At 42.6% G+C, this 16567-nt stretch overlaps 3 protein-coding genes across 3 annotated transcripts; 1 reads left to right on the forward strand and 2 right to left on the reverse strand.

The window, feature by feature from the left end:
* Nucleotides 1–4998: 4998 nt before the first annotated feature.
* On the reverse strand, nucleotides 4999–7033 carry foxd2 (forkhead box D2). Its single transcript, XM_049724631.2, has one exon. The coding sequence runs from the start codon at nucleotides 6645–6647 to the stop codon at nucleotides 5577–5579; it is 1071 nt and encodes a 356-aa protein (XP_049580588.1). The 5' UTR covers nucleotides 6648–7033; the 3' UTR covers nucleotides 4999–5576.
* A 1761-nt stretch (nucleotides 7034–8794) lies between these two features.
* foxe3 (forkhead box E3) lies at nucleotides 8795–10187 on the reverse strand. The gene has a single exon (XM_049724532.2). It carries the CDS (start codon nucleotides 10185–10187, stop codon nucleotides 8946–8948), a length of 1242 nt encoding a protein of 413 aa, XP_049580489.1. The 3' UTR covers nucleotides 8795–8945.
* Nucleotides 10188–13882: 3695 nt separating this feature from the next.
* Nucleotides 13883–16558, forward strand: haus8 (HAUS augmin like complex subunit 8). Its single transcript, XM_049724503.1, has 12 exons — nucleotides 13883–13987; nucleotides 14080–14156; nucleotides 14349–14407; nucleotides 14646–14772; nucleotides 14865–14920; nucleotides 15027–15144; nucleotides 15281–15391; nucleotides 15463–15566; nucleotides 15644–15802; nucleotides 15891–16032; nucleotides 16110–16251; nucleotides 16325–16558. The coding sequence occupies exons 1-12, from the start codon at nucleotides 13947–13949 to the stop codon at nucleotides 16449–16451; spliced, it is 1263 nt and encodes a 420-aa protein (XP_049580460.1). The 5' UTR covers nucleotides 13883–13946; the 3' UTR covers nucleotides 16452–16558.
* The last annotated feature ends 9 nt before the right edge of the window (nucleotides 16559–16567 follow it).

Genomic DNA, 16567 nt, shown 5'->3' on the forward strand with positions numbered 1-16567 from the left:
TACAACATAAAAGTTGCCTAAACAAGCCATTATTTGAAGTTGCATGTGCGTATATTTCCCATCTAAAAAATGTTTTCATCTCTCAGGAAAGCCACTTTTTTCTTTTTTGCCATAAATTGCACTCGACGCTGCTGATGAGCTGCTTACTTCAATTGCTTGCAGCTTCAAGAGAGTTAAAATATTTGATGTTGAGGTAGAGATCAAGCGCAAGGCCATTAAAAAATAAATTAAAAATCACTCTTGGTGGTTCGTGCAAAGCAAATCAAGCGACTCGAACAGCATGGAAAGATGCTTTTTGGAGTGTGAGTTTCGTTCTGTCCAGTTGTTAATATCCATCCGCATTGGCACGCATGCTTGGAGGCAGCCAGGCAAACTAGCTGCAGCGGGACTTGGTGCGCGCCTGGTGGTCCACGCAGTCACGTCTGGCAAAGACATTAGAACGGGGAGTCCCATAGACAGCGCTCACTTCTCTAAATAAACATTAGTCTTAAAAAGTTTGGCCCCGCGACCTCGGCGTGATCGCGTTTCACTCTGGATACAGTCCATTTTTATCGCGAGGTTTGCCTTCTTTTGAAAACACACACGCAACACTTTCGCGCACAAAAAAACAAAACAAAAATATTAGATGTCAATTTAAACAAAGTTTAAGAGTCTAACAATAACATTGATATATTTTATTGACGTGAATTGATGTGCGATTTATTATGACACAATTGGATAAACAGACATTTTGATTCGCAACTAATTAGGTCATAAAAATAAATATTACGTAAATGTTTTATCAATGAGGTGCTCATTTTTACTCCTAATTAATATTGCATATTTAATACTAATATTTAAATAAATTTACATTTTGCGTTGACCTCATGTCCGCGTAAGGTCAACGCGAAAGTGCGTATACCGCGTCACACACGCGCACGCGCGCACGCACACTATGTAGCAGCTGCACCTCTGTAAATCAAAAGTGACCAGAAGTCCAAAAACGTGTCAGTGATCCGAATTTAATTCGTTACAAATGACGCGCATGTTGACTAAATATGTTCTCAATAACCGCTTCGTTAAATCATTAAATTAATCTCAGCATCCTAAAATAGACCAGGTCCTCCAATCCTATTTTTGTTCATTGAAAATAATTACACTCACACGTGAATATTCCGATATTCCACGTGCTGTGTATGTTTGTTTTTGCTTTCCAAATTTGTCTCCTTTATATAAATAGCGATTTTTTTTTGTAATTTCCTTACTACCATATTGTAAGAAAACCTGTAGCATACACAAAAACATATAAATAAAATTACATAATATTAATCAAGAAGGGGAAAACATTTTTTTTCGTATAAGAACATGTCTGCCTCGTAGAATTAATCACCTCGCTGCTAATATTGAGCAAGTCCTATAGTGTCCTCCTCGTCTTTTATTTTTCCAACTGCAGGTGTTCTCTTCACTCGATGTGTCTTCCAAAGTTCATATTATGTTCTGGCACACGGGGGAGTTGACTGTCCTGAGGCTTTATTTACACAATCTAAATTAATTAAGCGCAAGATTCCTTTGTGTGGTGCAAAAACACCGAGGCTGCTGCAAAGGGGGAGCGCCGAGCGTTGCATGGTGGTGCATGGTAGGAGAGGCCAGGGGTGCAGGGAGTGATTTATCGACGCCGGCCTTGGCTCGATCACTTCTCGTCCTCGGCCAAGGAGCCACTCAGACCCGTCCAACATTCCTCCGTGCAACAATGTCCGCTGCGCACTTTTGTTAGCCATGCACCTAAAAAGGAGTAATTTATTAAATAATTCCATTTACTCATTGAGATCACTCCGTGTATCACCCCACGCAGGGTGACGCAGAAAAAAAACTTGGTCTCGTCACATTAATAGGTATAGCTGCACCTTCTAATGCGCTAAAAATTGATTTTCCCTTTGCAGCGATAATGATGCTTGACACACGTCAAAATATAGGTATCGATTTAATAATGTGGTTATTATAGTGATTCCACCCTGCCTCCCTATTGTAATCAATTAGGGGGAACCAAAATATTAGCAACAGCTTTCAGTAGAAACATGTTTGAGTAGGAAAATACCTCTTACGATGCTTGAAATTATTTTAGAGGCAATATTATTAAATCTCATTGTGGTACATATATTATATTAATATTTAGATAGAAAAAAATACTCAATTTGTTTAAAAAATGAAGCAATCCTATCGACATCACGCATTCTTTGTAGTATCAACACACACTCACGTTGCCCTTGTGTCCTTCAAGTCTAAGGAAGATGCGTATCGATCAGGTGTCCGAGTCTATTGACAAGGTGGTGAAAGAATTGGGCATAATGATTTTAGTTAAGACCCCTCCTGTCACACGCTCTAAAATATAAACACATTTCATGATAAATCTTTATAAATATTTAAATAACAAAAACATGACAATGCATTTTTGCCAACCGCGCATATGGAAGCGGTTAGGCTAAGGAGGGGGGATGAAAAAAAAGTATAAACGCACTTGGAGTCATTTGGCTGTCACGTCACGCATCACTCGTGGCTATACTTTGAGACAACGTCACGCAAAATGACGAGCACGGCGGTGACGAAATCAAGACAATGTCGGTCTCTCTCCGGTGCGCGTGGGTGGTCCCGGTAGTCAAACACAAGCGTGCAGTTGAAGTCAAGACAAAATCAAAAATAAAAATTATAGGGAAGATGTTCGCCGGGTGTGCTAGTTGTTTGTTGTGGTGTCTTCTTTTTTTGTGAGCAAGAAGAACATGGGTCTATTTTTTGCTTGCCGTAGCCTGTAATCTTGTAGGTCTACATGAGACGCCATTCAATTGTGTGCTCGCTCCCCTGTTTCATGCAGAGATTCTAATGGACTGATGGTGCGTCTGCATGACAGCCATGCTGCAGCCTGTTGGGGAGTTTCGCGCAAGCCATTCTTAATGCATGGGGGTCCCTAAATTTGGGCTGGTGGTCTAAGATTCGGGTAATTTTTGGTGGGGTTGAAAGATTTGTTTCTTGGAATTCTCTATATAAATTCACAGTAAACAATCAATTAAATTTTAAAAAATGATTAACAAGCTTTTTCTGCATTGATAGGTGTATGCATTTTGCATTAAATGCGTTTTCAGCAGAATGTATGACTTGTATGGTTATAAATAAAATGACCAAAATAAATAAATAAAAATGTCTCATGAAGGAAATAAAACACCAGAGATGCTGTTTTATATAAAAAATATCTATGCCCAAAAAGTAATTAAGTAACAAAAAAGAACTGCTTCAGAGACCTGACAGGGGATCCGATAGCCGTTCATCAGGGGTAATTTGAAATTGCTCCAGCTATATAGCACCATTGAGTTTATTAAACGTAAGTATAGGTTCAATATCACACCACCAACCATTTGCTTCCTGCGTGTCTGGTGCTATTGGATAATGGGTTGTTTTATACAGCACCACGGTGCTAAAAATAGAAGGGCTGCATATAATATAGAAAAAAAAATCCTCATCCCGATAATGGCCTGGACGATATGCGGTATCGCAAAATGAATTGAATGCGTTTCTGACTTGCAACCTTTAATGCGCATCGCAATTCCATGGGTGAACAGTATCTAGGGGCATCATTAACTATATATATAATATTTTTTAGTTCTTTATGTCATTTCTTACGTTACATATTAAATATCGCGATAATATCATCAATATTGAACACCCATAGATGCATATTTTTCCAGTATCATGTAGTTCTATTAAATAGTACCGCAAAATGCATTTGAGCACAACGTAGGGCCTTTATTATTATTATTATTATTATTATTATTATTATTATTATTATTATTATTATTATTATTATTATTATTATTATTATTGCTGTAGTTTTTTCAAGAGTGAGTTACACATTCCATTTTGAGGCTTAACTTGACCATAAGCGAAATAAAACAAAGATTACGTCGTTAAAAATTCCACAAATGTTCATAATTAAATGATCATGTAGCAATAATGATCAAAAGTGTTTTATTCTGTTTTATTTTTTACCTTGTTTTAATAAAAGAGCAGATTTTCTTTTTTTTTATACATCACACTAAGTTGTTTTTAATTTTACGATATACATAAGATCAGCAAAATACACCTTGTCAAAAACGTGCGTCATCTTCGAGACAGCACTTTTGTTTGGAGTAGAAGAGGATACAAAATGAACCGCTTCTCATTGGTCCATTTTACTCCTGCAGCAGCAGAAGCATCAGAATTGTTCCTGGACTAAAGAAGCATGTGTTGGTTTTCGTTTCAAAGCTTTTGAAAAGCTCCGCTGTTGCGCCACAGGACAGACAAGACGGATCATCCCTTCTACGCCTTTCATCCGCAATAATCACGTGTCAAAACACCCGTAAACTAATTTGCCCGTACATTTGCGCACAAAGAGCCTCCTCGCATGCATACAGGCTCCTTCTGTCCACAAACATGCTCCGCTCAAAAAAGACCACTGCGCCTGTTTTGGGGGTCCCCCACTGCTTCTTTTCATCCGTGTTTCGAGACAACGCCGCTAGAATGAAAGAACATTGCTTTTCAGGGCTCCTATATACGTGTGTGGCTGCTCCAGGCCTGCCAAAGGGGGACCCCTCGCTGTGCGGGCATTGAGTCTCCCCGGGCCGGGGGTCCACGCTGACAACGTCAACAAACGCTGGATTAGGAGCCCCAATGAAAATGCTGCTACAAATTAGCAACGAAAGCCCCCTTAATTCGCTCCACAAAATCTAAAGCGCTTATAGGGATATTGTCCACTTTCAATTACAAACCACCAAGTTTTGCTCAGTATGGAGTTTAAGGCCCTTTAGCAAAAGGGTCTCTCTCTTTTTTTTTTTTTTTGTAAAGCAAGAAACACAAATGAATGCTGGCCCCTACACCCATTGATGTTTTTGACATATTTAAATGAAATGTGTATATGAATGAACGCCCCCCCCCTTCCACCTCACAATTCACCAGAAAATTACATTAACGTTCTTCCAATGAAAGGATTAAAAGTAGATTCTTCCTTCTTTTCAAATCCACAAACATTTATTATTTTTGTCATTACAACCAAAAAATGACCTATATGAACACTTGTCTTTTTTTCTATTGGCAACACATGACAAACTCGTATGTGAAATACAACCATGGAACAAGTTTGAATGGGGGTAATGTGCTTTTTTTTTTTTTTTTTTAAAACCAACAACTTTTTTTTTAAATCACTTTTGCAGGAGATTTAGCGGTGATGCTGTTTTGCTTTTCTGTTTAAAACCTGAGTTGTCTGTCTCATGTGCCACCACGCTATTTAAAAACAGAAAATATGTAAAAATGTTAACCCCTGGGACACGTTTAACTTAACTGTTAATTTGCTTATAACACAAAATGGAGGCCGTGTTAAGGCCTATTTGGACGGATCATTATTGTTTCCCAAATGCACCTATTTACAAAGCATAAATAAACCTTCTTAAGGAGCCAAAGCACAATACTTACTTTCCCCCCCCATCAATAATGTTCAGCCTACCTTCACATAGGAGCACACCACTTTTGGCTTTTTATTAATAAAAATATGTTCAGTTCAGGGGCAATTTTTTTCTTCAGAAAGGGCAAGTGTTCAAGTTTTTGCTGGGGAAAGTCTGCCCGTGTGGACCGGGCTGTAACAAGTCTTGCGCCAGGCTCAAGTGGTTGGAAGCGGAGGCCAAAGCCGGGCTGAGCATGGCCAGGATGTGCGCCTGCCCGCCCGGTTGCGCGCTGTACGACGACGCGGCGGAGTTGGCCGCACCGATGATGTTGTCGATGGAGAAGGACGGTCGACTCGGCGCGCTCGAGTCCGTCTTGACAGGCGCCAGGGACGGGTAGAAGGGCTTCCTCAGGTCGGGCATGGGAGGTGGCGTCGCGGGGAAGATGGGCGAGGGCAAGGTGCACGGCGCGTTGGGAAACGGGAAGGAGCCGCCCGCGTGCGGGTGGTGGTGCGGGTGGTACGGGCTGTGCGCGGCGTGGAAGTTCTGTAGCTGAAGTCCGTAGCTGTATCCGTACGGGCTGTATCCGAACCCGGGGAGAAATCCCCCGGCGTCCCGCAGAATCTCGTTGCCCTGGTTCCTCTTGAATCGCTTCCTCCTGCGCAAGAAGCTCCCGTTGTCAAACATGTCCGCCGAGTCCGGGTCCAGCGTCCAGTAGTTGCCCTTACCGGGGTTACCGGGCTCCCGCGGGATTTTTACGAAGCAGTCGTTGAGGGAGAGGTTGTGCCGGATGGAGTTCTGCCAGGCGGGGAACTTCTCGCGGTAGTAGGGGAACCTGTTGCTGATGAACTCGCAGATCTCACTGAGGGTCAGCCGCTTCTTGGGGCTCTGCAGGATGGCCATGGTGATGAGCGCGATGTAGGAGTAAGGGGGCTTCACCAAGGCGCTTTTTCTCGCCTTATCACCCACCAGGACCGACCCGGACTCGGCGCCGAGCCCCATCTGCTCGGCCGGGCAGTCGGAGCTGCTCAAACCCGGCGAGGACGCCCCTTCCTCTGCGTTCTGCGAGTAATTATCATCGGAGTCCAGGTTGAAGTCGTGGTGCAGGTACTTGCCGTCCTTCCCGACGGACAGGTCCCCCCCGACCACGTCAATGTCCACATCATCGGACAATGCAGAGCTGTCGGACATATCCGTCCCTAAAGTCATCCTTCTTGTGCACCCCCAACCCCTCCTCTCCTTCTTGAGAGCCCCACCGACACTTTAGAACCGCACCAGAACTTGGCTGCACCCGTGTCGTCCAGCAGCCAACGCACGCATGGTTCTAGAAAGGACGAAAACAAGTTGGACCTGCAGCCTTTGGCGTCTCCCGGAGCTCTGGAGACGCGAGTGTCAACCAGCAGGAAACTTCTGCTCGGCTCTCTCTCTTTCCCTCTCGCTCTCTCCTTTTCCAGGCGTACAAGTCAATCACAGATCATCGATTGCCCTCCCTTAACACTGTTGTTGTTTTTCAAAGTTAAGAATATAAAATTTTGAAATTTTAAGGAAGGTATATGTAGGGATCCAACCAAAGAGCCACACTAGCTTCCTCCGCTTCCTTTACGCATTTATAGGAGCACCCTGGTCACGTGATCACTGACGCACATAGAGGAACTGGGCCAAATTTACATATCATAACTTGCCATTGATATTTTAACGTTCATTTGAACGCGCATGACGAGAAAGGAAGAGTCGGACACAGAGTGATTTTGTTTTTTCGTTTCTGACTAGTCCAAATGTGTTATTGATTGCAGTGAAATGTATTTTTGCTCGTAACATTTTCTATAATAAATGTAATTAAACCGAATGAGAAGACGCATGTTAGCAACAAAAGCATTTTAATTTGTTCAATGTATTTTGTATTATTTCACTTTAGTATTATTAGATTTTAACGAATGTTGAATGTAGTTGCATTTGGAAAATATCAGTTCTTTCAGATTTGATGTGAATTATTTTGTGAACCAAAATACTCAAAGTTTATTATTATTATTATTATTATTATTATTATTATTATTATTATTATTATTATTATTATTATTATTATTATTATTGTTATTATTATTATTATTGCTCTGGTGTCACTAACTAAATCAGATTTATCATTATTAATTTCTGTCGCTTGAATTAATACTGACAACTGTTTTTTTATATATACTTGGTTCGTTTTAATTACGTTTTTTTTCTTTATAAGGTTATTTTATTGATTTGTGCTATTCCTGCCTGGCCTCATCACTACCTTGAAAATTCCAAATCATAGATAGTTTGTCCTTGTTTTAATTTTATTTATGTATTTTTTTAAGTAAATGACAGTATTCGTTGCACGCGTGTGTGTGTACGTGTGTGTGTGTGTGTGTGTTTGTGTGTGTGTGTGTGTGTGTGTATGTGGAGGGGGCTATATACGGCCCATACTTAACTACATTTGTTGACTTGTTATCCTTTCAGCATTTCACAGAATTAAGATAACATGTTTATGTATTCATCCAGGGGACAGGTACAGTTCATGGCTTCTTATTGTGCACATGAATTCACACAAATAAATGTAGGATGAAATACCAAGGCAAGAGTACTTGTCCTGTGTCAAAGTTTAAGTGACAGACGCCATCTAGCGGTCATTATTGATCAAAGTTTGTTCTGCTTAAATTTGGTATTTTTTCGTATGCTCATAAATTCAACGCCAGTCACGTTTGTGCGTTATTTTTTCAAAAACCTAGGTTTGTGAGGTTATAGCGCTCTCTGCTGCTCATAAGGAACATAGCAACAAAGCCCGCAGCGCATTGACACAGAAACTAAAATGGGGTTTTAGCACCCGCTCTTTGCATTTGTGTACTCCTGCAAAGTACAACCACGATAACAAACGGGCTGGACTGTTGACACCCACCTGACATTTTTTAGGTTGAGGGTTTGAATCCGGGTCTCCTATATGCAATCAGTGCTGCATATCAAATTGTGTAATTCTAGATTTTACAGTAATTTGGGACTAAAATTATACATTTTATTATTTTCTAAATTTAGTCTTGTATTTATTATACTCAATCTGATCTCTCAAAGGGAAATTGTATTGACACTCCGCTGTATATTGGAGATGCTATTTAATGTGTTATTATTTTACGTCTAGGCTTAAATGTTGAATACACTCCGTATAGTAAATTAAACAAAACAAATCTAATATTTTCTATTCAATAAAAAAATTGTGTAGACCTACGTAATGAAACTGTGAAAAGTGGAGCGCCATTTAGGTTAAAAATGCTTTATTTCAGACTGCTGCACTTTTTCAAAAATAGAAACGTATTTACATCGAAATAAAAAAAACAGATTTTCCCGAGAAGACGTCAAGGAATGTGTCAAAATTGAATGGCTTGGAAAAAAGTGGAATGTTTTCTCAAACGGCTTAATCCTTTGCTGTCAAACTATCACGATAAAATAACGAGAATTTTGGAATCCCTTATAAAATGTTCTTCAACCAGATTGTCACATGTATCGTTCCAGTCCCGATGCAAAGTTGGCTTGTCTCATGTAGGAGTTGTTGTAAGTGTTCATGGAGCCCGAGAGGCCCAGGAGCTGCTCCGTGTGTTCCGCGCAGGAGCTCGGCCGCAGAGAAGGCAGAGAGAGCCTGTTGCCCGGGCAGTACACCTGAGAACTCCCGGGGGAGAACCCGGTTTGGGTCATACCGGCCAGGTTGGGAGGCGATGCCGGGGAGGAGTAAGGGTACGCCGGGGTGAGGTTGGAGGAGATATTGGAGGAGATGTTTCCGTTGTTTCTGCTCAACATGTTGGCGGACTGGTTGACGGTTTGGGTCTGAAAGCAGGCCGAAGGGTCTCCCCCGGTTACCGAGCAGCTGGAGGTCATAGCGGCCAGGTCTCCCCCGCCGAGTCCCTGCAAAGCTTGTGGGTTGAGTTCCCCGACCGCCTGCGGGCTGATGATGTTGTCGATGCTGAACATGCGCGGCTGCGCCTGGCACACGCCGGCCGACGTCTGGTAGTGATGCAGCATGGCCGGGTGCTGGGAGGAGGCCGCGTACCCGGACCCGATCCCCGCGTACAAGGTGTTCGGGTAGGAAGGCCTTCCCATCGGGGTGGGCGTGAAGGCGCTGGAGCTCTGGACGTAGCCCGGGTAGGTGCTCACATCTGTGCGTTTGAACCGCTTGCGCCTCCGCAGGAAGCTCCCGTTGTCGAACATGTCCTCGGCGGCAGGGTCCAGAGTCCAGTAGTTGCCCTTGCCCGGTCTGCCGGGCTCCCTCGGGATCTTGACGAAACAATCGTTGAGTGTCAAGTTGTGACGGATGGAGTTCTGCCACTTCTTGGAGTTCTCCCTGTAGAACGGGAAGCGCTCCATAATGAACTTGTAGATGCCGCCGAGTGTGAGCTTCCTCTCGGCGGAGTTGGCGATGGCCATGGCGATGAGAGCGATGTAGCTGTAGGGGGGCTTGCCCCGCTGCACCGGTCTCTTCCTGCGGCGGCTACCGGTGGGCATGTGCTCCTGATCCGTCTGGCCCAAAACGACCCCGTCCTCGGCGTCCGGACTGTTCCCTCGCGGCTCCGACTTGATCAGGACGCCGTCCTTGGAGCGGCCTGACAGCATCAAGGGGGGCAGCGGAGAGTCCAGACTGACGTTGGGGGACAGGACCACCGGACTGACCTCTGCGGGAGAGTGCTGCGTCTCTGCGGTCATGTTGCACATGCCAGAGTAGTACGAGTAGTTTGCGAGATTCATAGAAAATAAAAGAGTAAGTGGTCTATGTTTGAAAAAAAAAAAGTTTTTAGAAAAATAGCCCGTGTCGTGTCCTCTTGTGCTGGGTGCTGGGTGTCATTCCAGGTGAGATGCAGAGGCGCTGACAGTTTTATAAGGGTGGGGGGAGCAATGACGCAACTAGCTCCCTGATGACGAAGCTGCAGCTGCACCAATTTTTTTTTTTTTTTGCACATTGATTTCATATTTAATGCATTATTTATCTGTTTTTCACCTGTTTGTTTGCATGGAACTAATTTGGAAGATGTCGTTTTTGGCACCCAAATGCTGTAGCCTATTATAAAAATGCCTTTAGATGAGTATTAACAAAATAAATATTAATTTGACAATTAAAATTGCACTTGCAGTTTACTTGTGGTCTACTGCACTGAATAAAAAAAAACTTCAATACATTTTCTTACCCTTTAATTGCCAGAGACATTTTTACATTTATTGTCACAATAAAACCACAAATTGTTCAAAATGCTTTTTTTTTTTTTTTTGTCCGTGTAAGTTTTTTATAAAGGTGATGGAATGGAAATATAAAGTAAAGTAGCATTTCAACTTCAAGGTCCTTCCCGCTGTGCTGCTCTCCCAGCATGGCGTCTGTATACTCAGAGCAGAAACAACAGAGCTGCTCCGTGCTACTGCAAACATGACAGACAATACGGCAATTGAAAAATAATAACAAGCCACTGAAAACAAGCAATTGAGCTATCAAAGCTTTTGGGGAAGAAAAGTCAATATCACTCCATTTCATTTTCATTTTCCGAAAGTGATCGTTAAACAGTGTTCTGCTCGGGGACAAGACATGTTGTCTTTTGGACTTTCGAGTGAAAACATGATTCCGCACACAACTGATATGTAGACAACAACCTTTAAATGGGGCAGGGCCACAACTATTCTAATTAATTGATTACTTAAGCAGATCGCTGATTTAAATGATATCCATATTCAGAAACTGACTATCAATTTCTCTGAGCAATATTTAATTATTTGAAAATTGTTTTGCAACTCCAATGAAGTAGTTTTGTATCACCAGTTATGTATTACAGCATTTGAATGCTATCGTTAGCCAGCTAGCTTTTGAGCTCGCTATTACACTACTGGTGATGCCAAATAAATATGTTAAAAACACCTGTGAACTGGAGTAAATTATAAAGTTAAAAATCTGTTGCACTTTTGTTGTGACTGGTCAAATTAAATTGTGAACTAACTGCCAGTAACTGGATTGAAAGAGGGAGTACAGAGGTGCAGTAGGGAGGCTCCAGTGTGGGTGCTATGGGAGGGGGATTAGCAAGAGGCTTCGGGCCCCGAGGCAGAGGGCCCGTTTCCTGGTCTGAGCCCCTGTTTGTCCTGGCTGACCTGGCAGCTCTGGGGGCAGATCCTGCTTGGATACGGTCCTGCTCCCACGCCTGTCTGAAGCTGTTAGCCACTGGCTGTGAGTAGCTAGCTGGGCTTAGTGTTGTCTGAATGAGCAGCGGTCGAGTCGGGAGGGGGGGTCCAGCCATCTCTATGTTACTTTGAGCTGGCAGTATGGTATTGTTGAATGATATCGGAGTATACTGTATGTAGTATCGAGACACAAAATTTGCCAATTTGCTTTTCTTTGAATCCTCCCTCCATTAGCAGTCATTCATTGCTGCACATCTGACTGACCCAGAGTCTCCATGAAGTCCAGTAAAATATAAATTCCCAGAAATCACAAATTTAACTTTGAGTATTCGTCCTAAAAGGACTTGTTGACATGTGATGCGAACCAGAGGACAAGAGATGACTGAATAAAAGTTGCTGAGTTAACACTTGGGAGCCAGTCATTCGAAAAAGTGGCTTCAGGGGACAAGGACAGGAGGGGGGGGGAGCATGAGAGAAAGAGGCTGAATAAAAGAGTGAGAGAGTGACATGGCGAGAAACGCAGGAGAGAGCGCGGCCTTTTTCTTGCTCAAGCCCATCAAGTACGGGCCAGGGCTCCTGAAAACGCGGGGATTACCAGCCGAGCGGGGGCCGCGCTCGCCTAGACCGCTTCTGCACTGCACGCTACACTGCCCTGCTAAAGCACTGCACATGGTTCTCACACATACACACACACACATAGTCATGCTTAGCTTGTATGATGCGTGTCTGTGATGTGCAAACTTTCACACAGCTGATCCAGAACCAGTCTGGGTAATGTCATCCCCCCCCCCACCCCCTGAATATAATTCAGTTGATTAAAAACTAAAATCATAACATTTTATAACTTTTCCCAACTCATGTGATACCTGTTGCTAGGCAGATTTCATAGGGCTCGACCATAATTGCTAATACAGTACAATTCTATGCCAATCGGAAAAATTGTCCAGCCTTGGTCGGCATCAGAGTTTGACCTCTACTGACATAGTTGAAGTCGACTTGTAGTTTCTGCTTGGACAAACGCCTCCAGGGGAACTCCCCTCTGACCCCCCCAAGAATCGTCCGTGCAGAATGAGGTGACGTCCAACCAGGCTAAGCTGGCCAATTACAATATTAGGAAATGAGCGCCACGTGTATCAGGTGGAAAAGAAAGCTGCGAGCCATTTGACCAAAGCTGTGCTTTTTTTTTTTTAGGTTTGGAACTAAACATCAAAATGGATTGGTTGTGCTTCTTGTGAGATGACGAGGTCCGCGTAATGCGGTTCGGCTGGCGACGAAAAGACCGCCGGTTGGTTTTTCCCCGCATAAAGCCGGCATTCCTGGAAGGCTATGTGGACCAGACAAGCAGACCGGGCAGTGATGAGTAATTTACCGCAATAGGAGGAGGGGCCAGCCATGGGTGTGGATTGTTAAATCAAATACAACCAGAGGTCACTTTATTAGGAACCAGATGATTGTCAGATGGTCAATTTGGGTGCTTTTGACCCCAGTTTCAATCTACAAGATGTCCCGAATATAGAATATTGTCCTTCATCAACTCTGCTTGCCTCAATGAGCGGCGGCGGGGGCATTGCCTGGTGCTGAAAGATACCTCGGCCTTTACATAAATGGTCAACCTTTATCATTGAAATTCATTAAGTTGTAAAAGGTCAAGATGAATCCAGTTCCAGAGTGTGAGTCATCATACGTGTCGTCATCTTCATGTCGTACAGAGCCGAGTTTCTCCAATATAACGTAACTTGTCGCAATACTTGCCGATGGAAGGGCTTTTCGGGATTCTTTTCCTCAAGACCCCTCCCATCCCACACCCGCTGTCTTACCATTGTCTCCCATATTAGCCCAGAACAGCTCAGACAGGTGGGGATCAGAACCTGGTTTGTTCCTTAAGAAACGTACAAACACACATTTCCACGAAAGCATACAGTGCATGAGGACTGAGAAGTAGCTAAGTAGATATGCACACGTGGGAATTAAACGGATGACCGGATCAATGATAACAGTGCATGGGGAAAAAAAGCACCATTAACCAGTAATTTCTGAACAATAATTTCTACTTGTATACAATCTGACATAGGTCACCAAAGTGCAATAAAATGGAAACATTTTAAACACAGAATACTCCCTGTGTGTTTACAAGGTGCATGTCAAATTATATATTATGTTTTTATTTTTCATCATTATTAATATTGAATAAATAGGTGAATAATATTTTATGTGTTTAACGATAACACGATCTACGTGTCACAGACTAAAGGTTCCGACAAAGGGTAGCGGAACGAAAAGCATGCTTCTTGTTTCCTGTCGACGTATAAATCTAACGGATAGGGCGGGTTCTTCCGAAAATCTAAAAACATGGCGTCCAGAAGAAGAACTATTGCCGTAGACGTGAAAAGGTTGTTGTTATTTTGTTTTAACTGAAGAAAATCAATTTATTATGCTTAACGATTTCCAAGTTACACGAATTTCTGTAAACCCTTTCTTTCAGTTTAAGAAGTGGAAACGGCCCTAATAAAATCAACAAGAATGCAACTGCAAAGAAGCCCATTCAACCTGCTTCCGAATGTAGGTTTTAGCTGAAATATATCGAAGTCTGTAATTTTAATTCAGATGTAATTTTGGGTAATATGGCATGTTACACTTGCACGTAATTGTCTTGATACCACGCACACATCGTCTTGAGTAAGACTGTATTAGGATATTTGTCTCTACAAGCCTTCTACAAATGTCTGTTTACGTTTTTGTTTTGTTTTTTAGCAAATGGAATTGTCCAGTCTCGATGCACGCAGGCTGCAGAGAAGACTTCCACTTCAAAGGTAGGTTAGTTTTATTAATGAATTTAAATTCAAATCAATTTCTGTTTTTAATCTTTTTTTTTTTTTACATTAGCATAATCTAAAAGTTTTGCACATGGTCTATTTTTCACTTATAAAGATAATTCCTCTGGTATTACCTTGTATAAATTTTCATAGAAAAATATAGAAACAAATGTTTTAAAAAAAATAAACAAACATTTCTGACTTTATCATGACATTTCCTCTCCCCTGCACACAGAGTAACCCGGTGAACGTTGAATGTGTGAGTTCACCACAGAGACACGTCCTAACTAAACCCAGCACTTCTAAGGTAAAAATGGGCACATCTCCACGATGCTCCATGGGTCCATCATCTTCTGGAACGTGTATGTAATAAATCCTTCCACATTTTTTTAATACCGTTTGAGTGGCACCTTGACTCCACTTTTTAATTTAAAAAAAAAATCTCCTTATTTAGCAAAAATTGTCCCATCTCGGTACATGCAAGCGGTTGAGAGGTCGTCTCTTTCAAAGGTAATACAACAGACTTTTTTTTTTCTCAAATACATGATGTGATTATTTAAAACACAGGCAAAAAGTTTTTTGATCATTCTAATTTTAATTCAAATTTCTTCCACAGAGTAATTCCCACAACAATGATTCTGGAAGTTTACAACCGAAGTTCTCGCAGCCTAAACCCAGCCGTGCTAAAAGCACCCCACCACAATGCTCCATGGGCCCGCTCGCTTCTGGAACGTGTATGTAATGAGTACAAAGAAATTTCCTTTTCTGTTTTTCTGAGACTATAATTGAGAATCACGTTTATTAATTTTTTTGTTAGTCGATTAAAAACGGATGCCTGCCTGTGATGGTTAATTAAAATCCCACTTTCAGCCAAGGCGTCACATCAGGATGAGTCTTTGCTCTTACGAAAGACGGTCTTGCAGTCCACCTTCTCTGACGGACAAGTCTTGCCGCCTGATTTCGATTTTTCAGTCATCGGAGGTAAACTGAGTTTTCCTCGTTCTCCTTCTAAATGAGACTGTCCTCTTACGGTGTACTGGTCAACCTTGAAGATAAAACAGTGCCCCAAAGTGCCAACGAAACTGTGAGGAACCACGAAGATGACAAGAACTGCATCGAGATGCAAGCGTGGTCCTTGGCTTTTATCACTGCAAAGGTGAGTGCTGGACAGTTTGTGGCTCAAGGTTGGGATTTTTTTCCAGGGGGTGGCAAAAATAAAATGCTTGACTTTAGATGGCGCATAACATGGCCAAGCTGAAGCCCGAGGCAGAGGCGAGGCTGCTGCACATGATGGAGGAAGAGGAGGAGCTGCACAGCAAGGTGATAGCCAAGAAACGCCAGTACCATCTCTTGGAGAAGCAGAGACAGGCCAATGAGCTTTTAGATCTGCAGGTCAGGAATCACTTGTGTGAGCATCGAACCTTGTTTTTATTGTGTGTTGACCTGTTTACCACAATGCACCTTCTGGTTGTCCCAACAGATTTCCGCTTTGACTCCAGCATTAGAAACTGTCCAACCGTTCACAGAGTCCTACAAGACTTTGGCCTCAGCCGTAGATACCACCCGACACGTTCTGCCCGTCAAGAACTTCCACATTGCCGGTGACTCGCGAGAATTTTTGGGTTGGTGGCGTATTTTGTGTATTTTCATATTTTCTATGCAAAACTTGGTAAGTAAATCACATGATTGATTTCTCTAGATAAAGCAGAGGCTTGTTTGAGGGAAAGCGAGGTGCTTCTGAGAGAATGCACAGATGGAAATCACGAGGAGAACCGGGTCATTCTGGAGTGCCTTAAAGCTATCAAGAGGGACTGTAAGGAGATGCGTCAGCATTTGCCTGGGTGAGTACTCAAACATAATATATATTCAATTAGCTACGAATTGCCCTGAAAGTATTGCCTCCAAATATTTTAGATTGCTTTCGGAACTGTCCGAGCTGTCATCGCTGCAGTCCCGTCACAGCGTTTTAGTGCAGCAGGCTGAGGAGGAGGAGAAGCTGGGACCTGAAAAGCTCATGGAGCTGTGCTGCCCAAAACAATAATGTTGTTGGCAGCGTGGGAGGACGATGTATTGTGCATGCACTTTCTAACGCCACTTTGATGCACACTTTTTTTAATTAATAAAGATTGTCAGACAATAAATTGAAAAGCAGTGAGT

Source organism: Syngnathus scovelli, chromosome 10 (genome assembly GCF_024217435.2).
Source record: "Syngnathus scovelli strain Florida chromosome 10, RoL_Ssco_1.2, whole genome shotgun sequence".
Lineage (NCBI taxonomy): Eukaryota > Metazoa > Chordata > Actinopteri > Syngnathiformes > Syngnathidae > Syngnathus > Syngnathus scovelli.

What these genes read in the sequence shown, in the direction of transcription:
- haus8 (XM_049724503.1), top strand. Translation starts at nt 13,947, where the DNA reads ATGGCGTCCAGAAGAAGAACTATTGCCGTAGACGTGAAAAG. An exon ending in AGAAGACTTCCACTTCAAAG is followed by an intron (nt 14,408 to 14,645) that starts GTAGGTTAGTTT and finishes CCCTGCACACAG; the next exon opens with AGTAACCCGGTGAACGTTGA. An exon ending in AGAGGTCGTCTCTTTCAAAG is followed by an intron (nt 14,921 to 15,026) that starts GTAATACAACAG and finishes TTTCTTCCACAG; the next exon opens with AGTAATTCCCACAACAATGA.
- foxd2 (XM_049724631.2), bottom strand. Translation starts at nt 6,647, where the DNA reads ATGACTTTAGGGACGGATATGTCCGACAGCTCTGCATTGTCCGATGAT.
- foxe3 (XM_049724532.2), bottom strand. Translation starts at nt 10,187, where the DNA reads ATGAATCTCGCAAACTACTCGTACTACTCTGGCATGTGCAACATGACC.